Below are 16,301 nucleotides of genomic sequence, written 5' to 3'. Positions count from 1 at the left end.
TCAAAATTACATACTCTTAAAAATATAATCACGAATAAAAATAAAAATTAGTCATAAGCAATGATGAAGATGAGGGCCATCATCACTGGTTACAGCGCCAGCGTAACTGAACCTTTTCCACCGTTTTATTCGTTACCACCAACTGACTGTTTAACTGAAATCACGCGACGAAGCCAAACTGTCGTTTTATACTTCATACCTCTACACTTTCAACAATTTCATAACGTTCCTATCTCATGTTTCCATCACCCATCAGCGTGCTTGTGCACTCTGTTACTCCAAACGACGCCGTTCCCTCACACCCTCGGAGCTCGGACCATGGCGGCCACTGACGACGGATGCAAGGCGGAGAGATTTATCAGTGGGAGAGAAGAATTCGGTAACTCATCCAACACGTTCAGCGCTATTCTAGCGATGGCGCTGTGGCTGGGAGCTATTCACTTCAACATTGCCCTCATCGTCTTCGCCCTCTTCTTCCTTCCTCTCCCCAAATTACTGTTGTTCGTTTTCTACCTCTCTCCAAATCGCCGTTTTTCATTTTTTTTATTCACTTTAATTGAGTTTTGTTGTTTCGCGTGCCAGGGTTTTCGGTTTTCTGTTTGTGTTTGCAGTGCTTCCCATCGACGAGAAGAGTAGATTTGGCCGAACATTGTCGAGGTAGTTTTTTGACCTCGTTACCTTTTCGCTTTTCACAAGGCACGGCTCGAATCTCTCTATTTGTACATTTCAGGTTCATTTGCAAACACGCTTGCAATTATTTTCCAATCACGCTTCACGTAGAGGATATGAACGCCTTTGATCCGAACCGTGCTTATGGTTTGTTTGTGCTCCTTCTTCCCAGCCTAAGACGAACTCCTCTTGAAATGCGAGATAAATTAGAAAAAATTGAACGAAAGATAAAATTTGTTTCCTATTTTTATTTAGTGGGCGGAGTTGTTTTTAGGGTCTTTGCCTTTGCTTTAGGAAGAAACATAACTCTTGGGAAAGTGGTACTATAGAATTTTAAATCTTCATTTCCTTAAATGGCAAATTTGTGAAAGGTTTATTAAATCCAAAGGGGATTAATTAACTGATGAATGCTATTTCGATCTGCTCTGTTGTATTTAGCGAATTGATTGCAATCTTGCAATAGGCGCTACAATTTTTAGTGTAACTTAAGCTTATCTCTCCTCTTTCCTGTTCCACACTCAGCAGAGAAATATCTTTTTCTTCTTAATTTACCAGTCTAATCTTATTATATTGTTATTTTGGTTAACCCGGTGCTCCTTGATGTGCCTCTGATTAGAGTTCTATCTTGTATGGGACTTTTTCTGTGTCGTTAATTACTAAAACGACAGGATCAGTCAATTCCATGAGATTTCTACTTTGGTACCTTTTCCTAGCCCAAATGGATTTTTTTCGGCTTATCTGTACAAAATTATGCTAACCATTGAATTTTTACTATTAATATTTGGTGTTTTGTTGGCTGCTTAGACCATCTTTGTATTTCTGCCTTTCACCGTTTAATATTTAAGATAGAGCTTTTCATAAAACTACATATTTTATTTAAATTAAAACCTTAAATATGATGCTAACTGTCCTTGTTGAAATAACTTCTAGCTTAACCTTGAAATGAACTTGATAAAAACTATGATTAAGCTTTAACCAAGCCTAGTCTCTTGTTGGCCATAGTTGCCGTAGATCTGCATATGTGTAATTAGGACAGTTTACAATATACTTTATATTTTCCTGTTGGTTAAGCCTCGGATAAATCCTACAATTGCTTTCTATGAAAGACAAACTCACTGTTTCTTTAATTTTCCAGTTTTCCTTGTTATTTTGTTCCTATGGTTGACTGGTGTTTAATTTGCCAGCAGAATTTGGCCTAATAAGCATTGGAATTCTGTCTAGTTGTATCTTGAATCTTCTTGTTCGTGACTCTTTTGTAACAACAGTGTGCCCAACATGCAGTTTTTGGTTATGAACCACATTCGGTTTTGCCAATTGGCATTGTGGCACTAGCTGACCACACTGGTTTCATGCCTCTTCCAAAAGTTAGAGTTCTTGCTAGCAGCACGGTAAAGCTTTTACTTGGGATCCTGCAAAGATGAATTATGGTAATTGAGGATTTCATTTCAAGATTTTCTCTTCACATTTAATGGATAGGTGTTCTGCACACCATTTTTGAGACACATATGGACATGGTTGGGTCTTACACCAGCAACAAAGAAAAACTTTATCTCCTTGCTAGCGTCTGGCCATAGTTGCATTTTAACACCTGGTGGAGTGCAAGAGACATTCCTCATGCAACATGGCATTGAGGTGCATTGCTTTTCACTTCTCTTACTCAATGCTTACGGGATTTTTTTTTAATAAATTAAAATTTGACTTTCCTCTACAGATAGTGTTAGTTAGGATGATATATTATCAATTGTTATAATTATTACAATTAGCATGCTGTAAGAATACAAAGAATTGTTTTTAATTGTGATTATTTCTGGGGAGTTATAGTTCTATATAGTAATGGTTTATATTTAAGGAATTGAATCAGATTTTAAAGTATTTTCAAGTTACACGATTGCCATGGATGCCTAGTTTAACAATACAGCAGTCGGTGCAGGCAATTTTCCCAGCTTTTGTGTGACTGGGACTCAACTAAGAATTGCATGCGTTCCAAATTTCAACAGTATATTACTTTTTGTTTCCTATTATCTGTCGTATATAATTTCGTTTACTTCATTTAGTCTGAGTTTTAAGATCAACAACCCCAAAATTCAGCTTACTATATTGTATTTTCGGCATGCCAATAACACATGAGCTATCTCTAGGTGTGAAATTAAAAGCTAGTTGAACTGACGAGAAAAGATGATGAGTAATGCCCAAATATCAATACAAAAACTGTGTATATGTGTGTGTGTGAGAAGGAATAAAATGATGTCGTTGTAATTTACACCAACTACGATCTCTAACACTTTACAATATATAATTTTAATCAATCCAACTGTTAAAATATAAACAAAAATAAGATGATAATAAAATTGTTCATATTTTTGTATATTTTAAGAAGCGTATGTCCTGTCAATCTTGATATATATAGATGGAGTATCAAATATTAAAATGATCTTTCGTGGGCATAATATTTGCAAAAGAAACTTTCAATCTACGGGTAAATTTGGTGAATAAACTACTAATTAAAAGTTGGAGTAAGTTACATCAATGTTATTTGATCCTTCTATGCATTTTTTATTTTTAGCCTCTACCAAGTATACTTCTACCATAGGAATACTGTCTAATAAGCTTTGGTTGTTGGTTCTCGGTTCTTGGTGATTTTGATTTTTTTACTTCGTAAATATAGCATACATAAAATAGGTCTTTTAAGAATGACTTTGCTCTATTCAATATATATCTGTTTCATAGAAATAACAAAGCAGCTTGAACTCTTCTTATTGGTAGATTGTTTTCCTTAAGGCACGAAGAGGATTTGTCCGCATATCAATGGTGAAAGGCCTACCTTTGGTTCCAGTTTTCTGCTTCGGTCAGGTATTTGTTTCTGATGGAATCAAATTTCAGTTTACTGTGCAACAATCATCTGCATCTCTCTCTCTCTCTCTCTCTCTCTCTCTCTCTCTCTCTCTCTCTACATTCTTCTGCTCATTCTCTGGTATCAGGAACCATAGTTTCCATTATGATATATCATAGAGCTCCTTTTTTATTCATGAATGCATTCATGATGACTTCCTCTGTGATTCCTTTGATGATTTTTTCGTGGATTCCAATCAAGCTCGATGATAACAATTTCCTCCAATGGCAATAGTAAGTTGAAGCTAAGATTTGAGAGCGCAAGCTTCAGGGTTACATTGTGAATCTTACCATTTCATCACACTTTAACTGAAAAGAAGATTGTGAAACTGGCAGTAAATCCAGCATGTTTAGAGTGAAATCACAAGATGTTCTCCCGCTATCATGACTTCTCTGGTCTCTGTATGATTCTCTCAGCTTGCATAGTAGGATTCTATCATTCTTAGCAAGTGGAGGAGGAAGTGCACATTCACTTCCATGCTTTCGCTCATGCAAAATCACATCATTTGTTTTAGTGCACTGTCAGGTGAAAAGGGCAAATAAATTTAAGTTTCTTCTTTGGATGCAATCCGTTTCTGAAATATTAGGGCCTTTTGGAGACCGTCTCTCCTCCCAGTCACCTAGATGGTGTTTTGGGTGGACTACCCAATAAACATGACTCATTTGTCACCTCTGTGCCAAGATGTCCTGATCCTGTTTCAACCATAGATTGAGTCCCTATTGTTGGCTCACAAAGCTCAAATGGCAAAGCACAAGAATCTCTCTCTCGCTAAGTCGATCTAGGCAACTGTTGCACTAGTTCCAACTTCAGTTCAACCACCTCAGTTTAAGTGGCACAGGCTCAAAAACATCTGCTAACTATGGTTGCCTACCGGTGACTGGTGACTATCAAAATGCAGCTCAAGATTGTGGTATTGGCGGATCATGTGGAGGACCCTAGTCCTCAGTCTCCAGTCCAATGACAAATATGTCACTAGACAGAAACATGAGACCTCAGTCTATTACCACCAAGGGCCGGGACCTCTTGTGTCCAACTTTTTCCTTTTGGCTGTTGCTCTGGCTTTCCAGGCTGTTGTTCGTCAACACTTCATCTCAGTCTTGCCATTCCATGCTCAATGCCCCTGTCACAGTTTGAAGCTGTCCTTCACATCAGTATTGTAGAAATGCCGACTAAAGTTGCGTATAATTAATTTCTGCGTCTTCACAGCTGGCACAGTCTTTACTTACTGGCTTTGAGGTTTATGAATTTCAGATTCATGCACCACCGATCATGTTACATTTGACCCATGCATCCAATTCAAAGTACTCCCTTCTGCAGATCAGTTCAAGTCATCATGGGGAATAGGCAAGGTCTGTCCATCAAATTGGTTGATTTACACTCTTTGGTCCTCAATACTTTACTCCTGACGCTAAGAACTTTGTTAGCATTAGCAAATTTGCTCAAGATAGTAATTTCATTGAATTTCTTCTCTTCAACTATATTCTTAAATCGCAGGACTCGTATACAGTGCAGCTGGCGGGGACTCTGGGACATGATGAACTGTACAGATTGACAATTATTGTCATTCCAAGAGATGGTCCTCCTGCTAGTCCCCAGTGTGATGAATTCCAACGTTTTATCCTCTACCTTTTTTGCAGTATATACTACTGTCTGTATCTCCTACGTTTAGCTTCTGTAATTCCTGCTAGACATGTTAGTTCACCCAATTGGCATTGTTAATATGCGCATCGTCATCATGACACAAGCAAAAAATTACGCCACTCTGCAATATTCCCAGGCCTAATAAATATGCCAATGGTTTAGAGCTTTTTTGTCCGAGAAAGACCCATTACCATCCCTTTTCCCAATCCACTATGATATACTCCAAACTTCTTGAACTCTAGTGGCTATTCGTGACATTTGGGGACCTTTAGCTGTAGATTCTTCTTGTGACAGTAGGCTTTCTCACTACTATAGATATATGTTTTTTAGTGATGTTTCTTTGCACATACAGTAGAACTTGAAGATAATTATCCTTTTTGCTATAACTTTTTTTGTAGTCAAATGTCTATAAGTGGTGGAAACCAGGTGGGAAGTTCTTCCTGAAAGTTGCAAGAGCTATCAAATTCACCCCAATGTGTTTTTGGGGAATTTTCGGGTGCGTTTTTCTTTGGTGACAACCTGCAAGCTTTTCTTATTACACCTGTTTATACTGGCTATGCTACTAAGGAATCTTCAACAAGGAATGAATCTAATTAATATTTCATGCTTGAGTTTGAGGCTGTGAAATTGATTAAATTGGGGAGAATGAAACGTTCAATATAATAATCCGGCCGTAAAAAGTGAAATCATGCCTTCCACATTTTAAATGTTATGGAGGATGGCTAGAAGTGAGAGAAGTTAATTTCCGCCATACAACTTATCAAGGATGGATGAAATTTTCACTTAAATCTAATCTTTAACCATTCATTTTGGCTGTATGATCAAGATTAATTTCTAACATGTTCTCACCTAATATGTTTCCTTTTATGTTTAAATTAACAACAAAAGGAATTGACATGTAATAGTATTAGGCTAATACATGTAGAAACAATAGTAAAAATGAATTGTTCGAGTTTAGTTGGGAATAAGCTTAAAATATTTGCTAAATGTGATTCGAAAAGGTGGATTCAAATGATATTATGCAAGATGTATATCTTTCCCCCATCAATTTTTTTTAAAGCAATAAATTGCACAGACCACCCCAAAGTTTGTTGAAATTACCCTAACTTTATGTTTTTCTATCCTATAATAATTCCTTGTTTCAAAACCATTACGTCGACATCTTTTACATACCAGCTATTTCCCCTTCTTTGATTGAAAATTATTACAGTGAGTTCTCCTATATGAAAGGTTGATGTAAAGGTAAAACATGCTGGGGAAATCTGTGTAATTTCACGATATTTTAGATATAGCTTATGCAATTTATGTTTTTTTCATAGCTTGCAAGCTTTTGTGTGGTGAAAATATTCATTCTTTGTTGAAGACATTCACGTAGCAGTGAGTAATTGATCTGAGTCGTATAGCCATTTGTTGGTACAGAAGGATAGAGTCTAAACTAGCTAGCATGGAAGTTTCTGTTCTTATTATTAGTTTTTATTGTTATAAAGCAGATTTTCTAATATCCTTTTCAGATCTCCATTACCGTTCAGATACCCAATGCATGTGGTGGTGGGAAGACCAATTGAGCTCACCAAAAACCCCAACCCAACCACCGAGGAGGTATGTGCCTATTTTGGCAGCGTTTATGTTAAATTACAAGGATCCAGATCCCTCCCTAGTTATTAAATTTTCATGTTAAATAGTAACAAAGATGGTAGTGAACAGAAGTTGGAGTAGTTAAACAAAAAACTTGCCGTCTGGTTTGATCGATAAGTCTTATCCTTGGCTATAGTGTTCGAGTAAGATGCAATCTCCCCCATAGGACAAACTACAATCTTCCTTCTCAGTAGGACCAACCTCATTTTCTGATACAAATATTCTGGGTATATATGTTTAACAAAACCAATATTATTTTCTTGTCAATTAATTACTTATCCAATAAAGACTTCTATTTTCCTTATTTTATTTAATCGAATGATCAAATTTATTCAATTAACTTAAAGCATAAGGGAATTTAAAAAGTGACTGGTTAGTAATCTTGTATTAACTAAACTTTTTTTTTTTTTTGTATTTTTCAAAACTAAATTTCAAATGTCTGATTTTTATATTTTAATCTATATTTTTTAATGAATAGACCAGCTTTTATTCATTTTTAGTATATAACTCTAATACCTAAATGTATCCGTTCAGTCCACGAAATACTTGTCTGCATAGTTTCATAATCGAAGACTTAATTATGAATACCGCCAATGCGTAATTATGATTTCGTAAAGTTAGCATCTTATGATGAATTGGAATTCTTGTTACTACGATTTATATCTTCAAACATTGGGGTCCAGTTGGCTGAATTTCTAACCTCTTTCATTATTTAATCCTTGTTTTAGGTTGCCAAGATACATAGTAAGTTTGTGGAAGCCCTTCAAGATCTCTTTGAAAGGCACAAAGCTCCTGCTGGCTATCCAAACCTTGAATTAAAAATTGTTTGAACCAGGCCTTAATATTGTACCATATTTTCAATGGCTTTTTATTTATTCTTTTTTTGGGATGGAGTTGGTAAATGTAAGTTAGGCTATAAATTGCTAGTAATACGAACAACTACCATCTTGGGAATAAAATTGATGAATAAAGGGAAATGAGGGAGTAGCTATCTTTTTAATATTGCATATTAAGTGGTTGTAAACCGCATAACTGCTACTTAGAGATTATAAATAGAAATAGAGCTCAAATTCTGTATGTAGTTTGTAACAAACTATTGTATTCTTTGTATATCAATAACATTTTTCGGATTTCTTACTTCCTGCTGTGTTTCTCTGTTCTACAAATTCAATAGAGTTTCTAGTTCATACTTTTACTCATAACAATTAATTACTTTTTAGTATAAATTATAGATTTCAGTTAATGGAGACATGTATACCTAGCCTTAATATGGTGAATGGTGTCAAAGTATTTGTTAGTCTGGGAACCTCTGTTACAATTAGCAGGATAATAAGAATACCACTTGCAAAACTAAGAAGGGTTGATCAGGGTATGTGTCACAGGAGGCAATTTCTTCCTGCAACTCCAAAATTTTAACCCGTAATCCTAAATTTTTTTATATTTTAGAATGTATAGTCTATAGTATAATTTTATATTTTGAATTATACATTTTAGAATATAAAATAAAAAATACGAATTGTATAATTTGAAATAAATTTATATTTAAGAATATATAATTCAAAATATAATTTTTATATTCTAAAATAAAAAAATAAAAATATATTGGAGATTAGTCAGAGTGTAAAATTTATATTACATATTGTATAATTTGAAATATAAAAATTTATGGAAGTGCAAACTGAAATTATGAAGGTGCAGGAAGAAGTTTTCGTCACGCAACTAGCTGGTATTAGTTCCCGGGTTTAATTGGGCTGAAATTATATAAACCAGGTTGAGTTCGGTCGTGTGTTGACCTTTACGTTCTTAATGTAGTACTAATTTAAAATATAGAAAATACTTTATACGATTTAATAAATACTTTTATAGAGTAGTTAGCTTTTAAAAAAATTGATGCCAATTTTATGTCTTTTTTTAGCTTTAATCTTTTCCTATTTTTAGTGTTTCACCGTTTCTTTTCAATTTTATTATAGTTCTTTTTTTACTATTTTGCTAGGAATACTTCCCGTTTTAAAACATAATCCTATTGGGGCTGGTTGACAACCAGAAATTTCCCAAACCAACCCCAAATTTTTAATTAATCCGGATATAAACTTTCTTAATTTAGGGTACTTATGATTCTGATTAAGATAGGTTTATCTATATTTTAACTTTATCCCATATTTTGATAAAGGTAATTCAACTTTATTTCTTTATACAATACATTAATTGTATCAAAACATTACCAATGTAAAAAATTAAATTTTTTATTAATGATTTTAAAATTTTCTTCTCACTATTCATCAATACAAAACCCAATTCTTACAATATTTATTCTTGATAAAAAGAAAAAAAAAACTTGAAGCTGTATATAGTTATAAAATACTGTATAAAAAGGACTAAATTTCTTTAAAATTTGTCTAAGAACTGAAGGCAATATCAATTAGTCTTCTTAATGTAATCTCATCAAAGAAAGTTTTAGAAATAAATATTAAAAGATTACATTAACATTTAAATGTTTTAAATTATGTGCTTTTAATTTCCTTTAAAACATTTTAGATTAAATTAAAGAAATTAAAACACTCAAACCAGTTTTTCTTCTCTAGTTTGAATATTAAATTTTGTAGACAACGGAAACAAGTAGTTCAACAAAAAAATAAAGAGAACCAAGTGAATTAATAGCACTAAATGGGAGAATAGAAGAGTAATTGCATACTCTATATTGGTAGAGAACAAAAAGGTTAAGCAAGAAAGATTAAGGTGAATGGATGAATGAATGAATGCTGAACTAAAATTCTAAAGTAAACAAATATAAAGAAGATAGATTAACATGTATAGTAGAAAACGTAAGCATAAAATTAGTCTATGTAAATTTTGGGTTTCATTCTGATTTAGACTAATGAATTGGTTACTTGGTATGAATTACTCTTGGATCTCTTATGATGATGGGATAGGTGTGATCTTTCACACAGTTTTGATGATTCTGCACTCAAGTTTGAAACCCTCAGAAAAACTGGTTAGAAATTTGCCTTAGGAATCTTCCTCAACTTCACTAAAACATGTACCCAACTAGATGCTTTACAAGAGGGTGAACCTACAATTACATGAAAGAAATACACGAATCAATTCCATTATTGACAAATCACTCTTTCATTCCCAACTTAACATTTTGGACTTTAACTGATAATTGTAGCTTCTGCTCTTCAATGTCTTTTAAAATTGACAGCAAGTTGGACCTGTAAACTTCACATTTCCTTCGAGCTCGGTCTAGTTGCCGTGTCAACTTCTCAATTGTTCTATCCTGGTCATCCTACAACAAATTATACTGTTCGTTAGAAACATTAGAGGATAAGTTGGGAGAGGAGGTTAGGAAGGTACAACAAAAAGTGTTTGTTTTAGAGGATCTAAATACATGTGTAATCCCTCAGAAAATATCATACAGCAAATTAATAAGAAGGGACCAAGATTTTCTTTACAAATTTTAATCTTTCAGAACTATTATCACTAATATAGACTGTCAAAGTATCTATTACAACTCTTCCAGTGATGAGAATGGTGACTCTAGGGTCTCGAGACATTTAACCCTCTCAGTAACCAAGCTCTTTAATTTCCTTAAACCAGATATGACAAACCCTCTCAGAAAGTTTGGTTTTGATTTTACTCTTAAAAGTTAATCATAAAATTGACATTGTTTGTTTGATTTGGATTGTGCCTTGTCCTGATAGAATCAGAATTAACAAAGGGTTACACTTAATTACAAGAGAGAGTAATTTTCACTGGTACAACTGAGTTTGAATGAGGATATCATAATTCTCATCAGATAATGATATCTCTCTACTCTTCATTATTTTTTTCTCTTCCCTTTTTTCTCTCTTCATTGTTGATTGTGCTATTCAAATCACATCCAATGGTATCAGAAATCTTTGTCCTACATCAACTAACTGTAGCATGTATGTTTAATACGGGTACGTATGATATTTTTTGTACTACAATTACAAGATTATATATACCAAAGTTCTGGATTAATAGTTATTCTGGATGCAATTGAACATTCAATAGCCTGAAAAGCTTTAGCAACTATAACTAGCAGAAAGAGGCTCCAGGCAGCAGATGTGCAAACAATGAAATTCCGGAACAAGACCAGAGACTATTTTTTAAAAAAAGAAATCTAAAATGATGCGGAAGAATTAACTGAATGCACTGGAGCAGGGCCTTTTCAAGTCAATCAATTCACCGATTTACTTATGACAGTTTTGAGGGAGAAGTTCTCCAAAATTTGAAGGGAGAAAGTTAACAGTTGAACTGTTAATCTCAAAAAAAAAAAAAAAAATCACAACCAAGAATGTTATCCATAGAAATATTGGAACAGCATCATTATGATTAGTAGAATGGAAACCTCAAAAATATCTAATCTTAGCTCATAACATAAAATGTCTTAAATGAGAAAAATATTTCATACCAATTGGGAGAGTTTATGATATTGCACCATATTATCATACCAGTTTAACTGGCTCATAAACAACCTTTGAGAATACTACTTAAGGAAGAGGACAAGTGGGACTTTTTTTCCTTTGAAATAAAAGTTAGAAGAATCACTTTCCTCTCTTATAAACCACTTTCCTTTAAACTTGAAAAGAGCATAATAATACAACATATGAGAAAATCTATGAACAACAAAAGTACAGAATACAGAAATGTTCCAGCAGAAAATTATGCTATATCATAAATTACCAAAAACAACAGACCTTATATGAAGATTGTTGCGAGCAAAATGGAGGATCACTGCGTCTTATAGTTGTTTCATTGCTCTGATGAAGGTATTCTTCGGAAGTTCCGTTTACAATAACCTGTCTTCCATCCTTTTTTGTTGCAGATGCCACCTTTCTCGCAGCCTCCCGAAGTGCACTTATTGCTACATCATAAACTTCCGAAGAGGTTACTCCCTCTTCAACATATTTAAGGGCCTGGTGACGGAGATTGCTGAATCGGATGGTTAGAGATTCGTGAGAACCATTTGACAAATTAGCAGTACGTTCATCCAAAATGACACCACTTTTAGCAATCCTGGTCCATCTTTTTAAAATATAATGCGATGGTAAAGTAAGAAGGTTTGTCACCCTAAAAACAGTCAATATATGTCTACAAACTAGACCAGAAAACTCAAACATCTGGCAGCTACAAGTAGCTTTCATCTCAAATGAATTAAAGTTGACAAAGTAAGCTCGGTGCATTTCGCCATATTTGGCGACTCTGTACACGGTAATCATTTCTTCTTCGTCTACTTTGTTTGCCAAGAATGTTAATGTCTCAACCAATTCTTCTTGAAATTTGATAAACAACCTCCTTGTGTAAACTCCCGCTGCCTGTTTCTCCATAGGTGATGGAGTCTTCAGAATTGGAGTAGAGTTAATAGTATCATAGTCAGCTTTGACTTCTTTTTCAAAACGGCTCTCCAAAGCCTTCTCATACTGCTTGACAAAAAGCTGAAGTGTTGTTGATGCATTGATATATCCATCAAAATAAGAGTTTATGCTATCACTTCGCTGTGTTATTGACATTTCTGCAAAAAATGTATCCCTCAAGTACACTGGTACCCACTGCCGCCTATCATTGTAAATTGCTTGAAGCCATTCATGTTTCGTGAGATCATACCTATCAATTAGACAGGACCAACAAGACTCAAACTCCTCAATGGACTCGGTCAGGTTAATGCATTTATGCAGGTCAACTTCAAAATTATGATGTTCAGAAAGCATATGAGACAACTTCTCTTGGCACTCCTTAAAAATGTGCCACTTACAAAATCGGTGACGGGTACTGGGAAATACATGGTTGATGGCTGCACATATCACCCTATCATGATCAGTAGTAATTGAAACTGGAGGTCTATCTGACATTGCTTCAAGCCAGGTTTTGAAAAGCCAGACAAAAGATGCCTCAGATTCATTTATCAGGAGAGCACAACCAAATAATACAGGCTGTCCATGATGATTTATGCCAGTGAAAGGTGCAAAAGGTAATCTATAGCGGTTAGACCTATATGTTGTATCAAAGGTGACAGTGTCTCCGAAGTAAGTATAATTAGTCCTAGCCTTGGGATCAACCCAGAGGATATTACTCATGCAGTGATCTTCGTCACCTTGTACATCAAAGAAAAATGAAGGATTCTCTGCTTGTTTGCTCTTCAAGTAATCCAAAAGGATTTGAGTGTCACCTCCAAGGGTCCTTTGCCTACTACTTCTCATATAATTCCTACAGTCACGCTCAGTGAAACCAATATTGCTAATTCCACCGTATTCTTTTATTAGAGCAGACATTATTCCACTAGGTCCTATTCCAGCACTCTGCAAAGTATCAATCAACGACTTAGCTGGACCCGAAACATGACGATGAGAACGAAGGCAATGCACCTTGTCCGGCGGAACCAAGTCATGATTATGTTCTTTGACAAATGAAGAAACAACCCATCTGCCAGAATCTTGAATTTTCACAACCAACATGGCCTTGCAACCAACGCGGGTTTCGGCACGTGGCCGCTTGACTCTGCCATCGACCAAATGCTTCTCCTTCTCCACACGAAAACCTTCCTTGGCACACACAAAGGACCTCTGAATTATAGAACCGTCACGCCTGGAGCGCCGAGACATGCTCACCCGCGTGCTAAAGCCAACACGGCGAGCGTAGGAATTATAGAAGGCCTTTGCAGCCTCTTCCGATTCAAAGTCCATACCTTGACAAGGCTCGAGATTAGTGTCCCCTCCAAAAATGTGAGGTCCCACACCAGCAGCAAGAACAGAATTAGCAGCAGCAGGACTATAATCAATATTAACAAGGTCCTCGCCATCCTCAACAGGGTGCTCCATGTCAATGGTAGCATCATACCCCAAACCAATCATATCAAATTCAATAACCTCGTTGCTTAGACTCAAAGGCTCAAACTCCATTTTTCAGAAAACCCAGTAATCAAAATAACATTAACCTCTCAACAAGACACTATCTTTGTCGAAAACTAGAGAGTAGTGGTGCATAAAAGAAAAGGGGTTAAAGGGTTCAAATAATTAAGCACAACTGAAGCCATTAAGAAAACATACCAATCCTTCATCATCACCTTCATCGTTTATGTGCATGGATAACACAATTTGACCTCTACGAAACCATCACAATGGAGATGCATGCATGATCGGAATAGAGGAAAGAAGAATGGGAGAATGAATGAACATAAAGATGGCGGAGACGAATTATTCAGGAGAGAATAACGATTTAGAAGTAAAAATTGGATAAGGAAAAGGGACAAATGCGGATCTTGGAAAGGAGAGGGAGCAGGAGTAGAATGAAAGTGAAAAAAGAGAAGCAGAATCGATCGTGCTGGATTGTTTACAGGTAATGGGTGGACCAAAGTTGGGTTTTCGGGTGAGGTAAGGGAGAAACGACAATGAGAAACAGCAATTACTGTGTTCAGCGTTACATTTCAAAAAGTGGAGAGAGAAATTTGAAGAAGAAGAAGAAAGAAAAATGTTTTGTATAAAGGCAAACCGTACCATTACTTGGTTATGCTTTCTCAAAGCAAGTCAAATTTTGCATCTATGTACTAGACATCGATTTTTTATCGGCAAAATAAATATCACAGGTAATTTAAAAAAAAATACATAAATAAAAATAACGATAACTATAGTAATAATATAAGGTTTAATACTTTTGGTTTCTAAATTGTTCTACTTTTTTTTACATATGTTTATCCGTTGTTTTATATTTTTTAAAAATGGTTTAAGTTGATTTTTTTTGTTTGGTTAAAATTGAATGAGTTGTTCACTTATTAATTGCGTGACACGATGAGTTAATTGACTTTGTTAAAAAAGATGAGACGTGTGATAATATATGATGAAGCTGAAAGAGGAAAACGAATGACCTTGACGTTCTGAATTGTTACTATACATATAATGTACGACGAAAAAAAGAGCAAATTCGTAACTTCAAAAAAGAGAGCAAATTCATAACTTCAAAAGACGTTGAGAGCACATAGGAGCTTTGATGAAAGAATCAGTAATGGAATGGTGGTCGCCTGACCGAGACGATCAAAACCATGTAATTGTCGGTCGAAACTAGAACTCCGATAGTGACAGCGACAAACGGCGACGTCGCCAGCGGTACTAGATGGTGTCACTGCCGGCAACTACGGCTATAGTGGCAAAGGCACCCGAAACTTTTTTCCTCAAAATAACTATAAGAGAAAATAAATGGCAGACAAAGGCTGAAAAGACCAAAGACTGAAGTAGTAATTTTTGTTGTATTGATGAAAGCAATGTAGTATGTTTATATATAACCTATTGCCTATAAAAGGACAAAAAAGAATAACAGAAAAATATAGCAGAGGGTACAACCGTGAGTGAGGTGTGTGTGGCCTCTATGTGTACCACCTAATAGAATATAAAATTCTATCAGAATACAATATGGACTTATGTATTTCTATTAAATTAGGTTGGATTTGCTGGTTTGATTGGGCTGTTGTGAGCCTTTCTTTCTTCTTCTTTTAGCCCCTCACAAGCTGGAGGTTTGAAGATGTCAAGAAGTTCCAGCTTGGATAAATTAGAGTGAAATAACCTTGGAGGGAGCGCTTTAGTGAAAATATCTGCCAACTGATGAGATGATGAAACTGGTAAGAGGTGCATGAGACCAGCAAGTAATTTTTCACGGACAATGTGACAATCAATCTCTAAATGCTTTGTCCTTTCGTGAAAGACTAGATTGGCTGCAATATATAATGCACTTTGGCTATCACAATAGAGGACAGAACGCTTAGTAAGAGGAATTCTTAAATCACCAAGGAGGAAAGAGAGCCATTGAAGCTCACAAGTGGCAGAGGCAAGTGCCCTATACTCTGCTTCAGCAGAAGATCGAGAAACTATAGATTGCTTCTTGGCTTTCCAAGACACTAAAGAGTTGCCAATAAAAAAAATAACCAGTGATGGAATGCCGTGTATCAACACACGTAGCCCAGTCAGCATCACTGAATCCATGAAGCTGTGTTGAGGACTTGCGACTAAAAAATAAACCTTTTCCAGGGCATCCTTTTAGGTAGCGAACCACTCTCAAGGCAGCTTGAAAATGAGTCTGAGTGGGTGCTACCATGAATTGACTGAGCTATTGGGTGGCAAAGACTATATCAGGTCTGGTGCTGGTTAAATAGATGAGACGTCCTACTAATTGTCTGTAAGACAAAGGATCAGCTAAAGGAGCACTAGAGTCTTGATAAAGCCGCAAAGAATCATTCATTGGAGTGGAAGAGGGTTTGCAACCCATGAGGCCAGACTCTTTAATCAAGTCCAGACAATACTTGCGTTGACAGATAGAAATTCCTTTGTTAGAATGAGCCACCTCTATTCCTAAAAAATATTTCAATTGACCAATATCCTTTATATGGAAATGAGAGTGAAGGATGGTTTTAATTTTAGTAATTTCAGAAGTAGAATTTCCAGTAAGCACAATATCATCA

At 35.5% G+C, this 16,301-nt stretch overlaps 2 protein-coding genes across 9 annotated transcripts; one reads left to right on the top strand and one right to left on the bottom strand.

The window, feature by feature from the left end:
- The first annotated feature begins 74 nt into the window (after window positions 1-74).
- Window positions 75-7,972, top strand: LOC106777795 (diacylglycerol O-acyltransferase 2D). 8 transcript variants are annotated; one of them, XR_001376987.2, is made up of 10 exons: window positions 76-500; window positions 583-657; window positions 731-816; window positions 1,951-2,057; window positions 2,146-2,301; window positions 3,433-3,519; window positions 4,811-4,908; window positions 5,054-5,493; window positions 5,599-5,696; window positions 6,712-6,756. XR_001376987.2 is itself a non-coding variant. In XM_014665552.2 (9 exons), the coding sequence occupies exons 1-9, from the start codon at window positions 319-321 to the stop codon at window positions 7,663-7,665; spliced, it is 963 nt and encodes a 320-aa protein (XP_014521038.1). In that variant the 5' UTR covers window positions 76-318; the 3' UTR covers window positions 7,666-7,972. The 8 variants fall into 8 exon arrangements, 3 of the variants coding, with proteins under 3 accessions (XP_014521038.1, XP_022643239.1, XP_014521037.1); XR_002670094.1 differs by having other exon boundaries at window positions 75-500; window positions 3,433-4,908; XR_002670095.1 differs by having other exon boundaries at window positions 75-500; window positions 3,433-4,908; window positions 5,054-5,195; window positions 6,712-6,754.
- A 1,665-nt stretch (window positions 7,973-9,637) lies between these two features.
- On the bottom strand, window positions 9,638-14,366 carry LOC106776541 (protein FAR1-RELATED SEQUENCE 5). Its single transcript, XM_014664021.2, has 2 exons — window positions 11,557-14,366; window positions 9,638-10,121 (listed from the first exon to the last, which is right to left on the bottom strand). Exons 1-2 carry the CDS (start codon window positions 13,753-13,755, stop codon window positions 9,954-9,956), a joined length of 2,367 nt encoding a protein of 788 aa, XP_014519507.1. The 5' UTR covers window positions 13,756-14,366; the 3' UTR covers window positions 9,638-9,953.
- Window positions 14,367-16,301: the final 1,935 nt, after the last annotated feature.

This window comes from Vigna radiata, chromosome 11 (assembly GCF_000741045.1).
Source record: "Vigna radiata var. radiata cultivar VC1973A chromosome 11, Vradiata_ver6, whole genome shotgun sequence".
NCBI classification, from domain to species: domain Eukaryota; kingdom Viridiplantae; phylum Streptophyta; class Magnoliopsida; order Fabales; family Fabaceae; genus Vigna; species Vigna radiata.
Note: the sequence above shows the minus strand (reverse complement) of the source record. Positions and strands in the feature narration are given on the sequence as shown.

Bases quoted from the DNA above. Each gene is read 5' to 3' on its own strand.
- LOC106777795 (XM_014665551.2), top strand. From the start codon at position 319: ATGGCGGCCACTGACGACGGATGCAAGGCGGAGAGATTTATCAGTGGG. The intron at 817-1,950 runs GTTTGTTTGTGC...CCCAACATGCAG, and splicing joins TGATCCGAACCGTGCTTATG to TTTTTGGTTATGAACCACAT. The intron at 3,520-5,598 runs GTATTTGTTTCT...CTTTTTTTGTAG, and splicing joins CAGTTTTCTGCTTCGGTCAG to TCAAATGTCTATAAGTGGTG.
- LOC106776541 (XM_014664021.2), bottom strand. From the start codon at position 13,755: ATGGAGTTTGAGCCTTTGAGTCTAAGCAACGAGGTTATTGAATTTGAT. The intron at 10,122-11,556 runs GTCTGTTGTTTT...AATTTGTTGTAG, and splicing joins CGCAACAATCTTCATATAAG to GATGACCAGGATAGAACAAT.